The sequence below is a fragment of the Sciurus vulgaris genome (genome assembly GCF_902686455.1).
Source record: "Sciurus vulgaris genome assembly, chromosome: 6".
Lineage (NCBI taxonomy): Eukaryota > Metazoa > Chordata > Mammalia > Rodentia > Sciuridae > Sciurus > Sciurus vulgaris.
This window is the reverse complement of record NC_136466.1, coordinates 30858502-30879238: the sequence shown is the minus strand read 5'-3', so window position 1 is coordinate 30879238 and position 20737 is coordinate 30858502. Positions and strand designations below refer to the sequence as shown.

Here is a 20737-nt window from a genome sequence, read left to right as displayed (position 1 = left end):
AATATTCTATATGATAATCCCTCAGTATCCTTGGGGGACGGGTTCCAGCACCCCGTTGGATACCCAACTCTGAGGACGCTCAAGTCCCTCATACCAAATGGCATGACATTTGCATTAATCTATGAATATCCTCCTGTATAGTTTAAACCATCTAGATTACTTGTAATCTAATAAAATGTAAATGCTATGTAAAGAGTTGTTATACTTATTGTTTAGGAACTATTAATAAGGAAAAAAGTCTGTACATATTTGGTGCAGATGCAACCATCATAGGTTTATAACTATGTAGTAATGTCATCTGCAAGGATTCAGAGTCTGAAAACTATATAATCATTTGGTTACGGCACTATATGAGTTCACTTCAAAAACAACTCTATCTTTGAACTTGCTGGTTCACCTTCAAACCCTGTAAAAACTCATGAACAAATAAGAATATATTTTTACATGTTCACATGCATACACACTGTTGTCCACTAATAGTTGTGTTAATATGACTTTTTTTTTATTTGTATAATACTTGTATGTTCAGAAATGAGGGTTGCCACTTATATGGATTTTACCAGTCCTTGACTGCCTCATTAAAAAAAAATTCTTACAAACCTATTTCATTGAATTAGTAAGAAAGAGCCTCTAGAAACGTTTGTTTTTAAAAACAAGGAGACTCTCTGGAAGAATGGTCCAGCATTTACTAGGACAAGCATTCTTCATAGCAGGGTCCATTTTAGTGTTGATTGTTACTGTCAGTCCATTCCATCAGAGAAGGCTATGGTTTCTTCACAGAGTCTCATGTGTGCATCTGTGTTTCAGATGCAATTTAAGTTTCATCAGAATGCAGTTATTAGAACCTTGGGGTTTTCTTCTCTCTCTATGGAGTTTCTTGATTTCCTCCAAGATCTGAACCTGAAAATAAAACAGCTGCTAAATAAAATTAAAAATTCAAGATCTTCCTCAAAAAGCTGAACTGACACTGAAAAACATTTCTTTAATTATTGACCAAATATTTGAACTAAAATTGAATAACCTCATAAGCATAGATCTAGTACTTGATTTTGGACATCTTGGGCTATTTTCTTAATTAAACATAAAACTCAGAATTTAAACTCTTTCAAGATTTTCCTGAGGAAAGGTAGAAGGGTTAGCATGAAGTTCTTGACAATTAAAGTTGACATTGAAGTAGTTATGATTTTTAAAAAACTTACTAAAAATGGGCACTTTTGCTGTACTTGTCCCTTCAGGGATCAGAATTCTTTTATATATAGATTTATCTTGATAGACACTGAAAACGCTTTATCTTATATAACCTCAAAACAGCCATGTGAAACATTCTCATACAATAGCCAGGAATGCTGAATTTAAGGAAACTTCAATGATTTGCTCAAATTTATGCAGCAGATGTGGAATTTGGAACCAGGCAGATTTACCTTAGAATCTAAACTTCTCCAGCATACCATTAATCTTTTAAATGTTTGCCCAACTGTGGTATCATAGAAAGGTGTTTGGTCTTTATCTCTGGTTCCTGACACAGAGCTCCTAAATACTAAATCTCTTGTAATTTCCTGATGGATAGGGGTGATAATTATGACTTTTGTTTCCCTGAGACAACTCTTGGCAGGGCCCTTAGCTAGCTTCACATGTGGGTTGGTCACCAGAAATACCACACCTTGATTCAGGAGTCGGGAACTTTCAGCTCCGCTCTTTAAACCTCTGAGGAGAGGAGAGTCACTGGAGACAGAGTTAATAATAATCTATCAAGCTAATGTGATGAAACTTTTGTGGAAACTGCTAAACAGTAGGGTTCAGAGAACTTCTGGATTGCTATTCATGTGCCAGGAGAATAGTACCTCCGAGTTCCACAGAGCCAAAATCTCCTGCATTCAGGACCCTTCCAGACCTGGTCCTATCACTTGATCTGGATGCTCATTGCATTCTTTATCATAAACTTCTAATAGTAAATAAGGTATTATCCTAAAATCTGAGAATTATTCTAACAAACCCAAGGAGGGGAGTCAATAGGAACCCCAGACTTTGTAGCTAAGTAGGTAACTTGTGATTTATATCTGAAGTGAAAGCAATATTGTGACAACCCTAAAACCTGTGGGGTTTGACACTGACTTTAAGTAGTGTCAGAATCGCAGTGAATTTTAGGACATCCTATGGAGAAGTGGTCAGAATTGGTTGATAGAAGAAAACCCCTCATATAATCTCATAGTCAAAATATAATATCAAACTGTTTTATTTTGCATTTATTAATGTGGACTAATAAATTTTTTCATGTGCACATTGAATGCTTGAATTTCATTACCTTGTTTTGTTTTTGAGACAGCGTCTCCCTATGTTGCCCAGGCTGGGCTCAAACTCCTGATGTTCCTGCTTCAGCCTCCTGAATAGCTGGGACTACAGGGGTGTCACCACCTTTTGTTAACTGCCTGTTTGTGTCCTTTACCAGTTTTCCTACCAAGTTGTCTTTTTTCCAGTGATTAGTAAGAACTTTTTGTATATTAACCTTAAGTCTATATTTTGTGTTGCAATTTATAGCCTTTTTTTGGTAGTACTGGGGTTTGAATCTGCGGCACACTACCATTGAATTACATCCCTTACCTCCCATTGTTTTTTAAATATATTTTTTATATTTAAAAATATAACCTTAGTTATATAAAAGGTTATATAATATAGCCTTAGTGAGGCAGGTTCTCACTAAGTTCCCAGGGCTGGCCTTGAAATTGTGATCTTCCTGCTTCAGTCTTCTGAGTAGCTTGGATTACAGGTGCATGCTACTGCATCTGGCCCCTTAAGGCTCTTTGATTTTTCATATTATGCTTAGAAAGACAGATCTTTCATAAGGGTTATAAAAATATTCATGTTTTTCAGGTTGGGGTTGTGGGTCAGTGATAGAGTACTTGCCTAGCATGTGTGATTCTTTGGGTTAAATTCCCAGCATCACACACACAAAAATCATTTAAAAAATATTTTTAGTTGTAGATGTACATGATACCTTTATTTATTTATTTTTATGTGGTGCTGAGGATTGATCCCAGGGCCTCACATGTGCTAGGCAAACACTCTACCACTGAGCCACAACTCCAGCACCACCAAAATATTTTTTAAAATATGTCTTCTTCTAGTACATTTATGATTTCACATTTTTAGGCCCATTTTAAAAGAAATCTTTTTGGAATTTCTCTTGATATATTTGTTAGACTTCAACCTTTTTATTTTTATTCAGAATGTCTAGGTGAATGTCCTAACAACTTTGATCAAATAGTTTAGCTTCCCCCATTGATTCTGAATTGCTGCTTTTTGTCACACACTGAATTCTCTGATTTTCTTGGGTTTTATTCTGAACTCTACCTACTCCCTTGGTTTCTATTACTGTACCATTACCACAGCGTAATAATATGCTTTATTATCCAACAGAGTTGGCCTCTACTTAAAACTCTTTGTTTTCAGAATCCTCCTAGCTATTCTCATATGTTCATTCTTCCTGTCATTTGGTTAAGTTCCACTTACCCTTTCACTTTCTGCATCTGCTCTAAGGTCTCTGGTAGAGCCTCTCCAAAACTTTCAGGGAAGAAAAGGGTGACAATTCCAATCAAGACAGTCAAGCTTCCCATGAGGATATAGGGCAGAACTCTGTTGTAGGCACCTGTAAAGAACCAAACACAAAAATGTCAATTAGATACAGAGATTCCCTGGATGCTGTTAAGAATCATTTTAGGAAGGTGGCAAACAGTAGAAATGAGAGCAGTTTTTTAAATATAAATATTTTCAAAAGAAAAAAGTCAGCAAACATTACATTTTCTCCCTGGCAGATGCCATTGACTGCAGTTTTGTAATCATTTACCTACTTGATTTTGCATTATTGTAAGGTTTTTAAGTCTTTCCTGTCTTCCAAGCCACTGGTTAATCATGTATAGCAGATGTTCCTTTGATAGAAATCTTTGCTTACTAAAGTTCTCCTTTTAAGGTAGAAGTAATTAGAAATGGAGAGTGGGAGGACATCTAGAGGAAAGGTTGACCAGTAGGTTTTAGGGAGAGGTCCTGGCCATCATAAGTCTGGTATGATCTTGTTTTTGCTCCACTCTTCTGCAGTGGAAGTGAGGTCCACAGAGTCATGAACCTTTTATTTATTTATTTATTTATTTATTTATTATTTTGGGTGGTGGTATTGTAGATTAAACCCAGGGCCTTACTCATGCTAGGCAAGTTCTCTGCCACAAGTCTGTCTCCCCATCCCTTTTTACTTTATTTTGAGACAAGTTCTCACCAAGTTGCCCAAACTGACCTCAGACTTGTGACTCTCTTGCCTCACTCTCCAGAATAGCTGGGATTATAGGTGTGTGCTACCATGTCTGGCTCCATGAGATGATTAAAAAAAAAAAAACAAAAAAACTAAGTAATATATTTAATTTATTAGTAATAGTAATATATTTAATTTAATTTAATTTAATCATTTAATTTAAAATAATAAATGATAAATGTTGGGTACATTTTGTGAAGGCACTGTGCCTAGATTTAGTTTCTTTTTATAGCATTTACATGTCTGAGTTTTATATGTGGCTGGAACAATCAATCCACCTCTTCTTTATGGGATTTTGCTAGGACAGGAGAGTAATGAATCCTGTTCTCACTTCTCTTCTGCATAGGTGGAAAACACATCTATGAACATATAATATTTTATTTGACTTAAAACAAGAAAAACATTAATCCCAAGGTTTCTCTAAGGTCTCTGTGTTGTTAATAGGAGTAACACTGTGCAGTTGAAAGCTCTTTCTTGGGCTTTGTTTCTTATGTACCAGTGACCCACCACTGGACCATCTGAGCACAGCATGAAATTATAGGGAAGAACAAAGGAGAAATGGCACCACTTTGTATGACAAGCTATCTCATGAGTGGTTCAGAGCAGCTGTGTAGAGCACGTTTAAGTTAGGCAAAGGTTTCTTTTTCTCCAATGATTTAGAGTGTGTACATTTTCTGAGAAATTAGGTCTTTGGGGTGTAGGTATGCTTGTTTGTATTTTGAGTCAGTAGGTAACTTGAAGGATGATTAGGAAGAATTAGGAGGAATATCCATATATCTCACCAACAGAGTTCTTAAGACAAGGCTTGGAATGCCACATCCTATATTCCAAAGAACATACTACTAAAGTCCCTCTGTGGTGTTATTCTGGATTGATTTATTTGATTATAAAAACTAAAATTTCCTGCATTGCAAAAAAATCATAAAGTCAAAATGCAAATAATAAACTGGTAAAAATACATATAACATATATACTGAAGACTAATTTCCTTCCATTGCAAAGCGCTCAGACAAATCCAGAAGAAAATAAACTCTCAAAAAAAAAAAAAAAATGGGCAAGAGACATGAGCAGTCAGTTCATTGAAAAACAAATGGGTCAATAAATAGAAGAAAAAAAATGCTCAACAACATTTAAAACTAAAGAAATAAAAATGAAAGCAAGTGATGTCAATATTTCATATATCAGACTACCAATGATTTAAAAATTGTATAGTACCCATTGGTGCTGAAGGTATGGGGGAACAACCACTCTCATCTACTGATAGGTTTATTGGCACAATATTTAGAGTTAAATTTGGCAATATCTATGAAATTTTAAAATGGCATTGCTCCAGCAAGATTAATTCTATGAATCCAAATATATTAAAGAAATGCATGAAGGGTGTAGAAGCACAGGGGAATGTTCACTGCAGTGTTACTTTGTATAGAGTGAGCATCCCTTATCCAAAATGCTTGGGACCAGAAGTGTTTCAGAGTTTCTTTAATTTTTTTTTTTTTTTAATTTTGGAATAGACTTCACCAGTTGAACATCCCTAATTTGAAAATCTGAAATCTGAAATGTTCCAAAATCCAAGCATTGGTGCTCAGAAAGGTTTAGAGTTTGGAGCATTTTAGACTTCAGACTATTCAGATTAGAAAGGCTCAACCTGTGATAGCAAAATCCTGGAAAGGGCCTAAATGTCCATCCATTGACTAAGTTAAATCTAGACATATAGACATAGATTATATAAGTTAAGACATATATACATAGTACTTACTAAAAGGAAGGTAAAGGAGTATTATATGTCCATTTGAAAGGATATTCTGATACAATGTCAAGTTTAAAAGTCATGATTTTTTTGGTGCTAAAAACAAATACACATGTATATGTGAATACATGTGTGCATGTGTGTGTTCTATGCAAAACCAAATGTCTGAATGGTTGTTCACAAAATCACCTGAAATAGTATTGGCTACTTGGAGGGCCATTTGGGGAACTGGGAGAGAAGAGGTGAACTTGTACTTTTTCCAGTGTTTTTATGCTTGAATTTTTCAAAATGAAAATCTACTACTTTTATTTTTAAAACTAAAGAAAGAACAAACCAACAAGTTGCATCTCACCGAGGTAAACAAAGTAAGGAGCGATGATGCTGCCCACCCTGGAGGCCATGGAGGTGATACCCACGGCCATGTTCCTGACCATGGTTGGGTAGAGCTCTGCAGTGAAGACATAGAGCATGGAGAAAGCCGAGGTGACCCCAAATTTCCCCAGCATCACCAGTCCAATGGACACAAAGTAGTAATCTGGAAAAGAAACCCATTGTAAACACGGAAGCTTTAGAAGCAATACTAACTCATTGCTTTTTATGTCCTTTATACTTTAAAGGGGATATTTTCATTAAGTTCAATACCCTATGTACATGTATAATTACATGAATGGTATGAATCTACCTCGTGCACAACCATAGAAACAAAAAGATGTACCCCATTTGTACACAATGAATCAAAATGCAGTCTGTAAAAATGAAAAAAATAATTAAAAAAAAAAATCAAGCGTTAGCAAATTACACTTTCTCTTCAAATGTCCAACCAAGATCAAGATGGAGAGTGAGGGATGGCTCTGTACTTTGCTCCACTGTTATTCTAGATCATTAAGGTATCCAGTGACCTTTGTCCACTTGTCTTTTGTTTGTGACAACAGTTTCATGGCAAGTTGTTAGCATGTAAAATAGTCAAGCTTAATCTTTAGAGAGAAAGGCAGATCATTTCCATCCTGTTTCTTATTATTAAGAAATATATTTCTACATATATTACTATGTATCAATAACATTATTTTTAACATATATTTTTGGTTGTAGATGGACACAATACTTTTATTTTATTTATTTATTCTTATGTGGTGCTAAGGATCGAACCCAGTGCCTCAGACATGCAAGGCAAGTGCTCTACCACTGAGTTACAACTCCAGCCTTCATTAATTTACTGACTTAACATTTTTATAATACAAGCCAGCTAGACATAAGAGGAGAAGGTAAGCATGTGCCCTGTATGTGCTAATTACTTAAAGATTTAGACCATAAAATTGCTAAATTTATAGTGGAACCAGCAAGTGGCTATAACACTCAAACATACACTTCTAGAAAAAAGAAATTAGGAACCAAGAAATTAGGAATCAAGAGAGTGACTCAAAGAAAGAGGTTTGAGAGTTTGGTCTTTGTATGAAGAGAATGACTGGGAGAATAACCCTCCCCCTTTAACGGATGGTTTCTGATTCCACAAAGCCAACTTTCCTGTTTGAGGGTAGTTGTTTTGAATGCAAAAAACTGCACAGTTGTTGGCTATTACCTTGGCTAATTGACCCATGAATGGTCTATGATGTTATCAAGGAGCAATGTCTCAGAAGGGCTTAGTCAATGGGCTGTTCTGGGAAGCTGTTCACCTGGGTTAACTTCCTACCTGCAGGCACCAGTTGAATCAAGAGGAGCACACCTCCTCCCCAGAACAGTACTCCAGCTATGATATAACGCCTGGGTAGCGTTCTCAGCAGCAGCCAGGCTGCAATGTAAGCTGGAACTTCAATCAGCGCAGAGAGGAAACAGTTCAGGTAGGCATCTCCATGTAAATTAGGAACATTGAGAGACAGACCAAAGTAGCCCACTGAGGTTAGCATCCTGAAAGAGAAAAGATAAAAAGTAAAAATGGCAAACAGATAACCTGAATCACTCTAAAATTTTGTGATGGTCCAGAGGTTGTTTGCAGGGCTGGGTATGCAGCTCAGTGGTAGAGCACTTGCCTAGCATATGATAGGCCCTAGGATAGATCCCCAGGACAGAAAAACCAAAGTGGCAGATACTGTCCGGATCGCGCAGTCTTATATGAAGCCACTAGCCACATGTGGCTATTTAAGTCTAAATACATTAAAATTTAAAAAAAAATTTAAAAATAATTAAAAAATAAATAAATTGAAATTGAATTACAAATTCAGTTCCATCAGTCACACTTCAAGCTCTCCATAGCCATGTGTGGCGTGTGGCTTGTGGCTACCGTGTTGAACAACACAAGTATAAACATTTCCATCATTGCAGAAAGTTCTATGGGACAGTGCTAGTCTCCAGAGACCAGTATTTAACAGTGCAGACTCCCTTGTGGACAAAAGTGCTTATCATTAACAGGTCTGAAGAGCGGAGGTTATCTGAAGAATGTTTTCAGGAACACTGTTGGATCTCTTTGTACATACTAGGCCAAGCTGAGTAGCACAAGGACAAATCCAAAACAAAACAAAAAATTCAACTTCCTTGCCCTGAGCATCTTAGTAATTTCTGTTAGAAATGAGCGACTCAGATGGGAGAGCGACATGTTGGTTATCAGCTCCACAGCACCACTGCCCGAGATACGCTTGCATTAAGGACACAGCAGATGTCAGAACACAGCAAGCAAGGCCATGTGCCTGGGACACTTTGCTTAATTTAGAGGCGAAAGCTCTGAATTAATGGACTGCAGAATAGGATGACTCTAAAAATAGACCGGCTTCAGCCTGAACCTACCAGTTCTGATCATTTTGTTTTTTAAATTTTTGATGACACCGTCGTGGGTAGGCAGGTTCTTTTTTACTTCCTCGTTCTTGGAAGATACTTTATCAAATCTACTCTTCAAAGCCAATTCATTATTCCTGTGCCTTAAAACTACTCATAAGCTTGCCACTGGTCAAGACTTGAGAAGCTGGTCAAGACTCCAATGCAGACAGTGGGGATCCAGCTCATTCTTACCTCACTGCTCAATTCCTGTTCAGAATCAGGAAGTATCTCTGTTTCAGGTACCAGGGACATCATTAGTCTTAATCCCTTAACATTAGGAGGGAAGGGAGCCCTTTCCTTGTGCACCCCAGTACTGCAGACTTAATACTGGTCCCTATAACTAGTTCCATGCATTAAACTGAAGAATTTCCAAATAACTTAGAAATCTATCATTTTTATTCTCCCTCAGGGAAACCCAGGCCTTGCCATGTTTCCCTGAATTAATGAAAATCAGGTGCATACTTAGGTGCTGTATGACTGCGTTTCCAGGTCACTTACTACTTACCACAAAAGCAAAGACATAATGGTTATTACGGCAATGTTCCAGGTCCTGAACAGGTCCAGAATGTAAGCTTTCTCCTGCTTCAAGGAGTTTAGCTCCTGTAGCTAAAATAATACAAATAACCATGAAATTGGAAAGTAGTAAGGAAGTATCTTTTGTCATGATGTAGAGGAAAAACTTAAGCATATGACTCTTGAATATGCTCACAAATTTTCAGGGGGAAATAAGTGATTTTGCATCTATGATGCTACTCCAACACTTTAAAATGTTTGCAGCCCTTTGTAGACAGAGGCCTTCAAAATATGTAATTGTAGCCCACCATCTCCTTATCACAGTCTGACTTCTTACACAGCCTTTCCATGACTCATAGTCTCATGGTCATCAGAGTAGATGGCCTTTATGACATTGATCTGTAATCCTTACAGCCTATTGAGTGGGAAGGCCATGTGGCCCCGACCACCTGGAGGTCACGTCTGCTTTCTGATACCTTTCTTGTTGTTGTCTCTTAACATCAGAACAGACTCTGGTTAACTGGGAATCCTTGGGCAAGTTACAATTTATTTTCTTGGAGCCTCAGTTTACTTTTCTGTAAAATGGGTACATGAACTGGGCATTGAGAAGATGAAATAAGATCGTATATAAGAAGCCTAGCATAATACTTGAACTGTAGTAAATGCCCAGTAAATTTTAACTATATCATATTATTTCTATTGTTATTATTGCTGCATCACTGAAGAAAAGTTGCTAGCCATCAGTGGTTAGTGGCAATTTCTTAATGCTGTCAATAGTCTTCATTCTTTTCATTTTAATTTGCTAATATTAACTTGTCATGAGTTATGAATTTATATAACCAAGCTGGTTAGAATTGAAGCTAAAATAAAAGTTATAAGGCTCTGATGCGGGGGATCTCTTGGGGATAAGTAGGAGATCTTGTGGTCCTATGGTGGGTGTGCAGTTCAGACTGAGGAAGGAGTTTCTATTAGGAAAAGTGAGAGTGCCAGGCCTTCCTTTGTAGCAGGTGCTCTCCAAATGTTAGTACCCTTTTTTCCAGGGGCTTGGACACTGACATAGCTCACAGACACACTGCCTTTTCTTCCCTGTGCTATTTGGAGAACATGCCCCTAATAGTATGACCTAGTTATTACATCAAAGCCACTGCATAAACTAGTGGGAACTGGAAGTCCTCCTGGAGGTTTTGGGGTGCCACACAAAGACAAGACCTGTGGGTGAGGCCTGTGGCAGCACTTGGTACTTCCACAGGGTCCTTGGTAAAATGCAGACTCCCAGGGCCAGGGATGCTGTCAGTGGTACAGTGCTTCCCTAGCATGTGTGAGGCCCTGGGTTTGATCCCCAGCACTGCAATCAATCAATCAATCAATCAATCAATCAATCAATCAATATGCAGATTGCCAGGTCCCACCCTGGGCCTGCTTACTATGATTCTTTCATGGAAATCAGAAGCCTGGGAAACTGTATATTTAAAACCTTTTGGGTGACTGTGCTGAGTAGCCAGATTTGGAAATATTTTTGTATCCAGTGATTGTCCCTGGCCTGGATTGAGCCACCCAGAGTCTCGGGATCAGGCATGTGAGCCAGTTGAAGGTGCTTCTTCAGAAACCAGGGAAGCTCAAGATTGTTTTCCAAGCTAATGCTACTGCCCTTAACATGAAGTAAAAAGCACAGCTTATTTGAGCATGCACTTTGACACCAGAGATGTGGTTTGCAAATCCTAACCTAAGAGCTGTCTGATTCCAGGTAAATCACTTAATTTCTCTGTGCCTCAGTTTCCTTTCCTGAAAAGTGGGGCTAATAGTAGTACCTACTAGCAATATGGGGAGTATGAGCATCTACATAGCTTGAATATACTGCTTGGCATCTAATAGGGTCTCATCATCATTTTGAATGGCCTCTGAAGGTTCTCCTGAAGAGGATCCTACAGGACAACGAACAGGGGAGATAACAGGGTCTTGGGAGGGCACAAGCTCTTCCCTCAGTTACTTGTCTAGTGCAGACTAGATGTGTGTCATGAGGAAGAAGCCAGGAATCAGGCATAAATATCAGTAACTACACGGCACTGAGAAGCAGAAGTGTTAGACACTTCCCATGCTATTTTTGTATCCAGTTAAGGTGATTAAGTCTGGAAAAGGACTTAATTTGAAGGGTGAAAGGTCTTAATCTGAGAGCTTGGGTTCATGGCTACTGTAATTAAGCCTGTAGCCATGACCAGAATATCTGCTTTTGGAAAAGGTCCTGTCAGCCAGGAACAGAGGAAGCCCTCTGGTGGAGCACTGGCAGGGCCACTGTCCTCCAGAGTCGGCTTCCTGGGGTAACCAGTAGAGCTGATCTTAGTGCAGGACAGGCATACCTCTGCAGCAGCCACCATAGCCCTCTTCAGGTGTCCTGAGAGTCTCTGATCCTTCTCCTTACCAGGAATGCCCTGCCCATCTTCTCTATTTCAACTCAGTGCATCCTGCTGTCCTGGACCTGCTTCTTCGATCCTTGGGCCACCCTGCTGTCTTTCTCTGTACTCTTAGCACAGGGTCCATTCTCTTATCATTTTCCTTTCATGGAATTCTCTTGCTTTCTTAATGACTTTCTATTTTAATTTAATTCTATTCTTACTTTTCTTGTTTCCTCTGAGAGCCAGCACAGCATGACGCATAGCATGTCCTCACTATCAAGATGCATGACTGCTTCCATGGAATATCATCTTTTCCTTGTAGCCAATCTACCTTTCGGGGTAGAGGGTGGTGTGAATCCTGAGCCAGTGCTCTCAGATCTTATGGCCTTAGACATGACACACAGCTAGACCAAAACATATATAGCTTCCTCAACAGGCTTTGGTAATACTCAGGTCACAGTGGAGAGCCCAGGGTGGACTAGCCTTCAAACACATTTTCTCTACTTAATCTGGACATTTAAAAATCATCAGCACACAGCTATGCCAATGGTTTGGAGTGATGCCAACAAAACATTGGAGACAAACTTGCAAAACAAGGGGAACTACTTGCTAAGCAATTTATGTATATTACTTGCACTTAAATACTTGTTTGTTGTTGTGGATTGAAACCAGGGCCTCATACATGCTAGGCTAGCACTCTACCATGGAGTTACATCCCCAACTACTGTCATGAATTTTTAAATGGCTCTTTCAGGTGAATTTTTTTTTTTTTTTTAAATTTAAGGGACAAGTTCTTGTTATGTTGCCCAGACTGACCCCAAATGCCTGGGCTTGAGACCCTCCTGCTTCAGCCTCCACAGTGTCTGGGATCCAGGTGAACATCACTATGCACAGCTGGATTTGATCCCAGAATGCAATCATAATTGTGTTCCTTATGGCTAGTACAGCACCTGGCTCATAGTGGACACTGAACAAATACTGAATTAAATGAAATTCCATAAGATCAAGAATGCAGAGCTGATTTTAAGAGGAAACATCTGCAAATGCTTACCTCTGCAGGATCAAATATCACAGCTGGGGCAACTATATTGTTCATTTTTGCAGCTCTTTGGATGATATCTTCAGCCTCTTTAAATCTTCTCTGGGATATCAGCCATCGGGGAGATTCAGGAATAAACCTAGAAGTCATTTTTAATAGTTTATGCTCTTTCACAACAGCAGGATTTGATATTAACCATAAACTTCCCTTGGATCATTTAACTTTATACAATTCTAGTTTGTCTTCTTTAAAACTTTTTTTTAAAATTGATTGATTTATTTTGGTGTTGGGGATTAAATCCAGAGGTTTTCTACTATTGAGCCACCTCCCCAGTCCTTTTTATTTTTTATTTTGAGACAGGGTTGTTAAGGCTGACCTTGAACTTGTGATCCTCCTATCTTAGCCCCCAAGTTGCTGGGATTATGGGCATGCACCACTGTGCATTGGCTAAATTTTGGTTTCTAATTGACACATAGTAATCATACATATTTCTGGGTACAGTGTGACATGTCAATTAGTGTAGACAATTATGTACTAATCAATTTGTCTTTTTAAAGACTACTCGAAAGGAACCTTTGTAAGATTTACATTGGATCTTAGGAATAAATAAAAGCACCTTCAAGTTTTAAACTGCAGGATTGATCATCAGTTGTGCTTGAGACCAGGACCAGACCATAAGGAATAACCTAAATTGTGACTATGTTTAAGCCAGGGTGGTTGCAGAAGCCCATCTAAAATTCAATAACTAAGGAAACAGCCACTGGACTGCAAGTGCCTCAAGAGAGGAGAATATCTTTTTGAATTATTTCCTGTATTTAGAGGGGAAGTCGAGGGCACTAGCACCACCTACTGGCTGTCTCTATGACTTGCGGCAGGTTTCCAGGTCAGCCAGAGTACCGGAACCAGTTTTTGGAAATGAGCCCCGCCCCCATATTTTCTTTCCTTTCCCCCCCCCCCCCCCATATCTAAAAACATAATTTAAAAAAATTAAATAGTCCATATACATTGATAACTGATGTTCAAACACAGCTACAGATATAACACTGTTCTTTCCTAACTTTTATTTCTCAGACTCTCTTAGGCATTCTCCTGCAGGATCTTGTTTTCCTAACCTAAGTGTCAGTACTTAGTTAACCTAGAAAATAAATTACAAGTAGCAGGTACAAAGGTCTCCTCTAATTAATAGACCCTAAAGCTGCCCTGGGAATTAGCTGAGAGCAAAACTGCAATGTATCAAATGGCCAATGACCACCTCCTTCTCCAGCCTACTCAGCACATGGGTTGGAAAATGAGCCCAGTTTGCATTTTTCAGAATATGCTCTAAGTTTGTCCCTGTAGGAACTTGTGATGATGTTGTCAGTGACCTCCAGTCATTAGAGCTGTGCAGTCTAGAAAATGTCCTGAACGTCCTATATCTGTGCTGTCTCATACAAAAGCCACTAACCGTGTATTGAGTTAATAGAACTAGTGTGATTGAAGGGATGAAAGTGTAACTATTTACTTTTGATTAATTTTAATATAAATAGCCACACAGGTTGGTGGTTATGCAAAATTAGAGGTCTAACTACAAGGCCACTATGTATTTCATGGACACCTTGACTTCTGAGAAGTATCTTTCCCCAACTAGTTTATGCTTAGAAATATCCTGCCTTCTGCCAATAGAGTAGAGGAAGGGAATTGAGAGGGAGGGAGGAGAGCAGGACATGGGGAAGGACTGGGGAATGAAATCTACCAAATTATGCTATGTCCATATACAAAAATACCGCAATGAATCCTGCATGTATATAATTATAATGCACTAATGAAAACAGCCACAACAATAACGTAAGGGAGATCATAGACTGGAGCAGGTGGATGATGGAGGGAGGTGGGGAGGGAGAGGGAGGGTCCTGGGGAATGAGATTAGCCAAATTATTTTCTGTGCATATTGAATATGGTATGAGGAGTTCCACTATTGTGTATAATTATAACACACCAATGAAAAACAAAGAAATATCCTTCCTTTCTACAGGCTGCCTCCGATTCCTAATATTTAGTCAGCCAAAATTGCCAAGACTTCCTACCTTTCATCCAGCACCTCTTTCCCCATCCCATTCCCACCTGCTATGCCACACACACACCTGTGGCCACTTTCTGCCAAACCTTTAAAAGGGAATTTGGGACATTAAAAAAAAAAAAATTCCCCAACAGCCAGGCATGGTGGCACACACCTGTAATCCCAGTACCCAGGAAACTGAGCAGTAAGATCGCAAATTTCAGGCCAGCTTCAACAATTTAGCAAGACCCTGTCTCAAAATAAAATGTAAAAGGGACTGGGGATATAGCTTAGAGGTAAAGCACTCCTGCACTCCTGGGTTCAATCCTCAGTACCCAAAAGAAAACACAAAGTCCCAAACCACCTTCAGTGATTCTGTGTACGTTTGGCTCCCATTTCCATCCCACTGAACTTGCAACAAGGACTTCGAGGCTGCTTTTGCTGAAAACAGTGACTCCTCACTTGAGCCTGCAAATGTCCAATGGGTAACTAAAATCAGAATAAAAACTTGGCACCTCTGCCTCCATTTTGCATCTGTCTCCTTTGCTCTGTATCATTCTCAGAGTCTGGGATTCTAGAAACAACACGTCTGATTGAACAATCATCTTGTGATGAGTTGAAACTACCCCGACCCCAGGCAACAGCAACTTTCTTATTGCCACCAGCTGACAAGTCCCCTCCTGATCAAACCTGAGAAAATGATCAACCAGATTGCAGTTTAATCCACACTGCTTGACTATACATACTTATATAATCCGGAAGCTCTTATCAGTACCCCTGAGGATGGGGCTGGTCCCCTTGTCTTTATGGTATAGTTACACTGATTAAAGTTCTTTTCTTTTTTTTTTTTTTTTTTGCGGTACTGGGAATCGAACTCAGGGCCTTGTGCTTGCAAGGCAAGCACTCTACCAGCTGAGCTATCTCCCCAGCCCTAAAGTTCTTTTCTTACCTTCACAACTGCTTTTCTCTTTGATTGGCATCTTGGAATAGTGGCAGAATCTAGTCTTTGGGGTCCTAAAGAGCTGGGGCCTCACCTTAAAACCCCAGCAACATAGGGCCACTGGAATCTTTGCTTTTAAATTGCTTCGATTTTTAGTGCACAAGACCTCTAGTCTAGAGATCATTTCCAAAGTTAATAGAGTGTAAAAATGAGGTTGTACACTCTAATCTCTCTGTAGATTTACTTCGGATTAAACAGAGGTGGGACATTGCTAGGGAGTCTGTCACATTCTGATCAGGCAGCAGGGTACAGAAGAGCCTGAAGCATTCCCTCCTCTTCACAGCCTACTAGCTAATGAACATCGCTTTAAAGAAGTCTAACCCTCAAGGACTAGATGTTCAGAAGAAAGTCGTTTTGGTTTTAGAGGAAAATGAAAAGACTTTAAGATAATGAAAACCTTCAGAATGAGCACTCAGCTCATTAGTGCTGGCCCCTGGCTGCCCTCTGACTGAGGCAGTCTTGTCCCTGGTACAGTGTGCCCACAGCCAGGAGCACTCGTGGACCAACCATGGACATGGAATAAAGAACTCTCCTCGGGGCAGAGTGAGGCGGGTTTGTGTGGAATGGGTCTTCTCTACTGAAAACTCTGGGGGTCTGACCAAGAGTTGCTGCTGAGGTATGAGGTCCTGATGAAAGATCTACTCATCTCTGTGGGCCATCAGAATCCTTCTATTGTGCTCTCTCTCAATCTTTCTCTCTCTCTCTCTCTCTCTCTCTCTCTCTCTCTCTCTCTCTCTTTCTCTTTCTCTCTCTCTCTCTCTCTCTCCTCGCTGCCCCCCCAGCATCATACAATAATAAAATATATTATAACAGATTTTGAAAGTACTGACCTCTTAGGTCAAAATGGTAATGAGAGCCAAGGAACACAGATTATTGAAATAATTTATCTGAAGAGGCAGAAAATAACCTTGTCATGAGAGCTCTGGTCACCAACATTTTTCAATAGATTCAGTTAGCAAGGGGACTGTGGAAAGAAGGACCAAGGGTGTGATGCTGAGGATGATGACTCTCGTTTCAGAAAATGGCTTTGCTCTTGCCAATCTGGGTGCTTTCCTTGGAGGCAGAGTTGTATAGATAATAGCCTCCCCTCGTTACTGACCCTCAGACTGGGTTCCAGAGGAAACTCACAAATAAATAAGAGTCACATCTGGCCTTTAAAGAAAATCTCTTCTCAAATTCCAGAGAATTAAGGGAAAAAATTCTCACTCCATATATTACCTGCCCCTGCAGCCCCCATCCCCCATACACATCCACCTCATGCCCAAAATTGGTGCTGTTAAACTCCAGCAGCCTCAGAGGTCATAAGAAGATAGTACCATGGAGTGGTACAACCTGAGCCACCTGGCCAGGCAAGATCAAAGTGGGCTGTCAACCCCTATGGTTGCCTAAAAGCCGCAGCAAGATAGAACTTCTGGACAACTTCCCAGGCCAGCATATGACAGGACAATAATGAGGTCTTGTCTAAACTATGAATTCCAAAAAATTATCAAGAAACATTTATTACATAATCGTGTAAGCAATTGTACAACCAGGTAGAAACCAAGCAGTTACTACTGGAATCTTTGCTTTGATTAATGAAACAAACCAATAAGGAGAGAGAGAGAGAGAGAGAGAGAGAGAGAGAGAGAGAGAGAGAGAGAGAGAGAGAGAGAGCGCCCAATGGAAGAAATTCCCTTTCTTCTTATTTAAATATGAAAAGCAAAGAAAAAAAGCATCCAAAAAAGGGAGTATGGCTGGGACCTTATTCCTTCATTGTTAATCTGTTCTTTTCCCTCAGATCTTATTAGGTAAGATTGAAGCTAGAATCTCCCCCACTTTGTAATTCCCATTAACTGTAGGGGAGGGTGTGGGGGAGGGGGTAGCTCAGTAGTGTAGTACTTGCCTAAGATGCACAAAGTCCTGAGTTCAATCTCTAGTGGTGGAGAAGAAGAATTAAGAATTGTGGGAGAAGAGAATACTTCTTTACCTTCTCTTTAAACAAAAAGTAATACTTCCATCTTCAAGACAAAGTAGATAAGCAGGTGCACCTTAGATGCCAATCATCATAAATTACATATTTCTTGGTATCTGGGGGCATTGTTTCCAGGACCCTTGCAGATCTTGCAGATATAAAAATCCTAAGACTTCAAGTCCTTTATATAAAATAGTATACTATTTGCATATAATCTATGTACCTCCCTCCTGTATATCTTAAATCCCCTCTAGGTTACTTATAGTACCTAATATAATATTTATTTATTTAATTTATTTACTTGGGTGCTGGGAATTGAACCCAGGGTCTTGTGCGTGCTAAGTATGTGCCCTACCACTGAGCTATCTCCAGCCATTTAAAATCTGATACAATAAAATGTAGTGTAAATAGCTGTTATGTTGTATAGTTTAGGGAATAGGACAAGAAAAAGGTCTGTACATATTCAGTACAGATGCATTTTACACACACACAAAAAAATCCTTGTTCATGGGTGCAGGACATATGAATACAGAAGACTCACTGTACTGCAGTTGAATAAAGAAAGAGATTTTCTATTTTCTTTTAAAAAAATTTTAGTTGTAGATGGACACAATACCTTTATTTTATTTATTTTTGTGGTGCCGAGGTTCAAATCCAGTGCCTCACATGTGCTAGGCAAGCGCTCTACCACTGAGCTACAAGCCCAGCCCAAGAAAGAGACTTTCTAGAGAGACAAAGCATCAGTGGTAGAGCACTTGAACAGCATGCATGAGGCCCTGGGTTCAATTCTCAGCACCACATATAAGTAAGTAAGTAAATAAATAAATAAATAAATAAAGGTCCATCAACTAAAAAATATTTAAACAACAACAACAACAACAAACCCAACAATACTATCTCCACCAACAATCTCGACCAGCAACAGACTAGAGCCCAGAGACCTTGGGAGGGGATCAGAATTCCCCAGAACACAGGGCTTTGTAGGATAGGGAATAATTGCAACCCAGCAGTCCAGAGGCCGAAACTCTCCAGGTGTGGGCTTGAAGGCCACCTCCTCAAGTGGCAGTGGGCCTGACTGGGAACAAGCGAACACACTCACCACCACAGGGGAATACACAGCACCCCAGGCACCGTCAGTGCCAGCAGCAGCATCCGCCAGTCTCTGATGAAGTAAGCAAACAGTGGCAGCACCATGTAGCCCACGGCAAAAAATGTGCACACGCCCAACGTGGAGAATATAATACGAATTGACTTGCCAAGAATTTCAGTTCCTGTTCAAAATAAGGGAGGAGTGTTAGCATTTTAATTCACTTGAAGATTTGCCTTGTATGTCATTATCTGGACCTTGGAGTTCAAACCATGACCACTTAGAACAAGGAAAAGGCATTTGTTCAAGGCCCAGAGCAGGAGTGGTCAGGGTGGGGGAAGGTGGGAAGGGATCCAAGATGTATCTACTTATGGAAGAATGGGTTTCCCTGAAAATTTTAAAGGAACCGTTGATTTGCATTTGCAGTATGTGTGAAAGGGATTGAACCCAGGGCCTGGCGCTTGCCCGGCAAGTGCACCACCACTGAACTACATTCCTAGCCCCTAACGAGGGGCTAGTAACAACTTTTGTATTTTGAAACAGGTTCTCACTAAATTGTCCAGACTGGATTTGAACTTGAGATCCTCCTGCCTAAGCCTCTGAGTAGCTGGGATTACAGTTGTGCGCCACCATGCCCAGCTAGATTTGTGTTTTTAAAGGCTATTTCATGTCATAGGACTATCTTGCCCACCCCCAGGAGGTAATCCCCTCTGAGAATACTGGATATTCACAGTAAGAGACTCAGAGAAGCAGAGAGAACTTCCTGTCTAAGAGAGGGTGGTTCTTCTGAGGGGCTGCGTGGGTGTGGCTAGCCTGTCCCATGTTTCTCAACCTTAAGTAAACACACATTGGCCCAAGGGGAATTGGAGAGCTCACAGTTTCCTACCTGCTAAGACCCCCTTCTTCACTTTCCAGCATTGAGAAATGATAAACAGGAGCTGGCTCTGAAGATGCACGGAGCAGGCCCCCAGTACCAGGGCTGACTTCTTCCTGGGGCCACCTTGAGCCTAGAGATCAGCACCAAGGCAGATACAGTCCTCTCAGGCTGAGAACAAAAAAGGAGTTGTTCTGCTGCAGGTGGCAGCCCTGGAGCTGGGCACACACCCAGTGAAGTACAGAGCTTTCCCAGAACAGTATAAAGGCCCAAGATCTCATGGTGTTGGGCACTATCTGGGACAGGAATGGCTAGAAATCATGGGCCACTGCTCTGCACAACACTACAGGGGACCACTTAGTGCCAATTCTTCCAGTGTGTTGCCTGGTTTTTGGAGTTCTTGGCTTGAAATGAGGAGTTTAAACACACGCTCCTTGTCACAGAGCTCGAGTCCACTCTTGTTCCTCTGCCTCATGGGCAGAGATCTAGTCAATAGCAACAGCTCTGCCTTTCATTTGGGATTTGCCCACACTACAGGGAAGAAGCCGCCCAGAAAATAAAGCACAAATAATTCAAAGAACATTTAGTTTGGCTCTCAAGAGAGATTTTCTTAACCACATTTATGTGGCCCTAGCACAGGCTAAAGAATGAATTCCAGAGAAGCATTTGCTACAGGTCTTCCAGCCCCATGCCTACCTGTCCCATCCTGTCCCATTCATTCCCCTCACTTATCAGAACTGAGTCACCTGCCTCAGTGGTTCTATTTTGAGCAACTACTTAAAAAGCCAGACACATAGAGACTGGTGCTTCCCACCTTGTAGACCCTGGGCCTAACCACCCAGGCATTTCTCAGCCCATAAGCTCATGTCTGAGGATGGGGCCTGACTTCTTCAAGGATCAATAGTGTGATTGCCAGATCTTTTCTTACTTTATGAATGACCTTCCTACTGTGCCCTAGTTCCTAAATGCTTTGGTTATGATTATGGTATGAAAATGAAC

At 40.1% G+C, this 20737-nt stretch overlaps 1 protein-coding gene across 4 annotated transcripts in view; it reads right to left on the bottom strand.

Moving 5' to 3' along the window:
* Nucleotides 1-462: 462 nt before the first annotated feature.
* SLC22A4 (solute carrier family 22 member 4) overlaps nt 463-20737 on the bottom strand; it is a 46958-nt gene continuing 26683 nt past the window's right edge. Inside the window, exons 4-10 of one of the 4 annotated variants that reach the window (XM_079144173.1) lie at nt 18877-19048; nt 12804-12930; nt 9355-9455; nt 7732-7946; nt 6397-6492; nt 3508-3643; nt 463-918 (exon numbers count right to left, since the gene is read on the bottom strand). In XM_079144173.1, the coding sequence (XP_079000299.1) occupies nt 825-918; nt 3508-3643; nt 6397-6492; nt 7732-7946; nt 9355-9455; nt 12804-12930; nt 18877-19048 (941 nt within the window). In that variant the 3' untranslated portion in view covers nt 463-824. Of the gene's footprint in view, nt 919-3507; nt 3644-6396; nt 6580-7731; nt 7947-9354; nt 9456-12803; nt 12931-18876; nt 19049-20737 lie in introns of all 4 variants that reach the window. The other 3 variants (XM_079144170.1, XM_079144171.1, XM_079144172.1) reach the window with 3 other exon arrangements.